Source organism: Pinus tabuliformis, chromosome Q (genome assembly GCF_031772625.1).
Source record: "Pinus tabuliformis cultivar Carrire ecotype Pingquan chromosome Q, CPIR1, whole genome shotgun sequence".
NCBI classification, from domain to species: Eukaryota; Viridiplantae; Streptophyta; class Pinopsida; order Pinales; family Pinaceae; genus Pinus; species Pinus tabuliformis.
The window spans coordinates 1,002,351,821-1,002,356,541 of record NC_142296.1 but is presented as its reverse complement, the minus strand read 5'-3'; the positions used below and the strand labels follow the sequence as shown (position 1 = coordinate 1,002,356,541).

The window sequence follows — 4,721 nt, the reverse complement described above, 5'->3', positions numbered from 1 at the left end:
AGTAGTTATATTATCTTTCTTCTCTATTTAATGAACAAATAATAAAATTAAATAAAATTAAAATATATATAAAATATTTTAATTATAAATTAAGTAAATAATTAATTAATTAATTGATTGATTAATTAAATAGTTAATTATTAATTATTAAATAATGTTAATTTTTTAGTCAAATTTATATAATTAAACTAATTTAATTTATTTAATTCATAATAATTAAACTAATTTAATTTATTTAATTCATAATAATAATTATTTAATAATATGTAATATTAATTAATTAATATCAATTAATAAAGATAAAAAATATTTAGTATTAATTAATAACAGTAAAACCTATAATAATTTAATAATAATAATTAATTATAATTATAATTAATAAATTGATTATTAATTATTAATAAGAATTATTTAGTTAATTAATTAACCAAATTAATTAATTACATGCATACCAATAGAAATATTAATATATCATATCATTGGACATAATTTTAAAATTTTCACACTAATATTATCATATTAATTTTAATTTAAGGAATCTTTATCAGCATACGTTATACACTTCATGAAAGGAATTCATGTAAACGAAAGAATGAAAGAGAGTGTTTATAGTGTGGCTGGGAGACAACCTGGAAAGCTGAGAACATAACTGTTCGATGCTGATCGGCTCTGGTCTGAACGTATACTTGAGGTTTAGTTTACATTAACTTTGACCCCCACACCACTGAAACCAAGACCCATCTTCCTCTTCAAGAAGACGCAAGCAAGCTTTGTAGGCAGCGAATTTAACTTCCGAAAGTTTATCCTTTGTGAATTTCGTATGCTCTCAGCATTCCAATTCCTAGTTAAGGGTTTCTGTATTTGAACGGTCGCCTACATTTTCAAAGCAAATACATCTATTTTGTAACTCTCTTGTCAATCTGATTATCATGAGGAACTTCCACAAGTATAATTGTTTGTACTTTGCTAATTCTTGTAAGCAGGCAACTATTCTCTTTCATTTCATTGCCTTATTATTCATGAGCAATTCTACTTCAGTTTTATCAGATTCGGAGAAATATTTTCTATGCAATAATGCTTCTACTTACGCTGATGGAAGTACGTTTTCAAGCAATTGGCATAGGGTGATGTGGGATCTAGTGAAGAATACACCTCAAACAGGGTTCAACACTTCTTCGTATGGACAAAACCCCAACAGAATCTATGGCCTCCTCCAGTGCATAGGTAACATATCTCTCCAAGACTGTTCAGTCTGTTCACAGCAAGCAAACGATAGTGTTCTACAACTTTGCGGATACGATGTCGGTGGTCAAGTATGGATGGATAACTGCTACCTGCGATACGACAACTATAGTTTCTTCTCACAGCTAGACACCGCTAACCCAAAATATTGGGAGAACAATAACAATATTGGTAGTGGTGATATAAATAGTTTTAGGACCACTACTTCGAATCTCCTTTTCAACCTGTCTGATGAGGCTGTCAATTCTGCAAATAAAGGTTTCGCTGAAGGATCAGCTGCATATTCTGTCAATGGCACCGTTTACGGTCAAGTTCAGTGTTGGAGAGATCTATCCATCGCGGACTGCAAATCTTGTTTGCAAACCGCAATTAATGGCGTCTACGATTGTTGCTCTATGAAGCAAGGAGCTCAAGCACTGTTTGGAAGCTGCACGGCCCGATATGAAATATACCCCTTCTTTAACGGCAGTACTGGAGGGAGTAGTGCTAGTCCACCTCCGCCCTCCGCCTCCTCGGGGGCAAACCCTCCCACAGTTGTAGCCCACACTCCTCCGGCTAATGGAACTTCAACCACCACGTCAAGTAATCTCTCTGCTACATCTAATTTTATGATTTGCCCTTTCTGGGATTATACAGTTTGACTGTAATTTTAACTTCTGTAAATAACATTACATGATGTACTGTACAGAAAATTCCTCTTCAAAAACGTTACCCATAATATTGGGTATAATGGGAGGCGTGCTTCTAGCCTTAATGGTCTGTTTGTTTGCCATATGGAGGAAACTGAAATCGGCCATTTCACCAAGGCCAGCAACCCAGAACGAAGGTAGAATCTGCAGTTTTGGCCTCTGTTTCGCACGAACAAACTTATGTGATCTCATGAAATTAGATTCTTATTCACTTTTATTTTATGGTCTACACAGAAGCACATGAGAATGACCCAGAATCGACGCTAATGAAGCAGGAGCAAATTCTGTTCACCTTAGAAGATCTCATAGAAGCAACGGATAATTTTGATGAAAGCAAGAAGCTTGGAGAGGGAGGGTTTGGCGCTGTATACAAGGTATATATGTATCTGTTATTGTTTTTTACCCATGAAATTGCATGACTTGACATCAATGAAGGTTTTTTTTTTCCCTAAGCTGTTAATGGGAATGATTCTTTCAGGGAATAACGAGAGACGAAAAAGAAATAGCAGTGAAGAAGCTGTCTGTGACGTCTAGACAGGGCAAACGAGAGTTTATGAATGAAGTGAAGCTTGTGGCCAATGTTCAACACCAAAATATTGTAAAGTTGCTTGGGTGTTGTGCCGAGGGACCGGATAGGTTGCTTGTTTATGAGTATTTTCCAAACAAAAGCCTTGAAACCTTCCTGTTTGGTATGTCATTTTGGATTTTTTCCTGGACGAGGGGAAGATGATCAATTTTTCATGAATTAATGAGATTGATTATTTAAAAGTTTTGAAATTTGATATTCTTGAAATACAAATACAGATCCAGAGAAGAAGAGACATCTTGACTGGCAAAAGCGCTATAACATCATAATGGGAATAGCTCGGGGTCTTCTTTATCTTCACGAGGATTCACAGTTGCGAATCATTCATAGAGACATTAAAGCAAACAACATTTTGCTTGATGAGGGAATGAATCCGAAGATAGCAGACTTTGGGTTAGCAAGACTCTTTCCTGAAGACGAGACTCACATCGAAACAAAAGCTGCAGGAACATAGTAAGAACATTTCCCTCTCCCCTTCCCTCATGCAATTTATCAGCAGTTAAGCTTGTATGCGATAGTGTGATTTAGCCACAACCACCACACTTATTTGAGGAGTTTCTCAATGGATTATGTAGCGGTTATATCGCGCCAGAGTATGCAATGCGGGGGCAACTATCAGTAAAGGTTGATGTCTATAGTTTTGGAGTGCTAGTCCTTGAGATCGTGAGCGGTAGGAAAAGCACTGCAAAAAAATTTCCCGATGAAATGCAAAGCTTATTAGAATGGGTAAGACATCAATTCATGATTACTTTTTTCTATGAGAAACAGTGGTTGCTGACAATGGAGATGTTGAATATGCATTTGCCTTGGATATTTGTGATGCAGGCATGGAGATTATACAAGCGAGGGTGTCTTCCAGATATGATAGATTCTACATTGACCGAAACAATCAGGCATGAGCAAGCTTTAAGATGCATTCAGGTTGCGCTTCTATGCACCCAAGCTGATGCAGACCTCCGCCCAACAATCGCTAATGTTATATTGATGATCTCCAGTGCTCCTGCAACATTAGAAAATCCGACAAAACCCGCATTTGTGAAAAGTGGTGACAGCTCCTATGGACGATCCACAGCCGGCAGCTCTGGCAATGGGATTCAGCAGTCACGGCCATTTGCCACCGCATCATCCGTGTCGTCTGTCTCTACAGAGAATCATTTGGTTCCTTCCATAAATGATGTCACCATTAGTGAGTTGGAGGCTAGGTAGGCACATTAGTGAATTTGGGGCTAGGTAGGAACAAAACCTTTACTGTTCATCCTAAATAAAGAGACTTTCAGAGAATAACAGTATTTTAATTGATGGGAAAGTGGTGCTTCAAACCTTTCGTGTTTCTATTCAAGAATTTCAAGGATGACTTTCAATATTTTCGTCGAGGCATCCATTGCTTATAGGGCATGCTCTCTTTAATCTACTCACATAACCTTGAAGTGATCCATAGGAGGTGTTACACGCCTACATTATCTACCACTGAGATTAAGTCGATTGCAGCTTTCCCAAATATTTGGGAATTGGACGGACATTGGGGCAATCAAAAAATTGACCACGCCCATGTCTGTCCGATTCCTGAATATTTGGGGAATCTGCAATCAACTAAGGATTGCCCAGTATCTACTCTCCCCTAGATGCATGAAATAACTCCAAGGTAGATGGATGCCATAAAACACTAAAAAACAGACACAAGTTCCTTCAAAAGTGATCGACCATGAGATACTAAAGGAATGTTGTGTTTCCATTATTAAGATTTTAAATTTTTTGTTTAAAGGTTATATATTCAAATCTAAAGAAGGGTAGAAGGGTAGAGTATATATGTCTTTATAGTCAAATCACTTATTTATAAATGATAAATTACTTGTTTTTCAGGGTATAGTTAGAAAATATAGAATACATATGCTGGTTTTGTTAAAGTCACTTGTGTAAAAGAAAGTACAGGTTTCTTTTTAAGAGGTTATATATTCAAATCTAGAGAGAGGTAGAATATACATGCCTTTATAGTCAAATCACTTATTTATCATTCTATGAGTAAAAAGTATGAAATCCATTTGGTTTTGTTAAATGTAAGTGTATATGTTTCAACATAAACTCAAGTTATTATGAGTAAAGAAAAACCTAAAATATTGATTACTTGAAGTGTTAAATAACATAATTATGCTTTTAGAATTAATATATTAAATATTGACTTTGTTGATTCCAAGAGGATACTACTC

The 4,721-nt window shown here is 35.6% G+C and overlaps 1 protein-coding gene across 1 annotated transcript; it reads left to right on the top strand.

Moving 5' to 3' along the window:
* The first annotated feature begins 1,007 nt into the window (after positions 1-1,007).
* Positions 1,008-3,723, top strand: LOC149222873 (cysteine-rich receptor-like protein kinase 25). Its single transcript, XM_089383184.1, has 7 exons — positions 1,008-1,824; positions 1,931-2,068; positions 2,166-2,305; positions 2,410-2,620; positions 2,736-2,970; positions 3,093-3,243; positions 3,343-3,723. Exons 1-7 carry the CDS (start codon positions 1,020-1,022, stop codon positions 3,721-3,723), a joined length of 2,061 nt encoding a protein of 686 aa, XP_089239310.1. The 5' UTR covers positions 1,008-1,019.
* The last annotated feature ends 998 nt before the right edge of the window (positions 3,724-4,721 follow it).

What these genes read in the sequence shown, in the direction of transcription:
- LOC149222873 (XM_089383184.1), top strand. Translation starts at nt 1,020, where the DNA reads ATGAGCAATTCTACTTCAGTTTTATCAGATTCGGAGAAATATTTTCTA. An exon ending in AACTTCAACCACCACGTCAA is followed by an intron (nt 1,825 to 1,930) that starts GTAATCTCTCTG and finishes TGTACTGTACAG; the next exon opens with AAAATTCCTCTTCAAAAACG. An exon ending in CCTTGAAACCTTCCTGTTTG is followed by an intron (nt 2,621 to 2,735) that starts GTATGTCATTTT and finishes ATACAAATACAG; the next exon opens with ATCCAGAGAAGAAGAGACAT.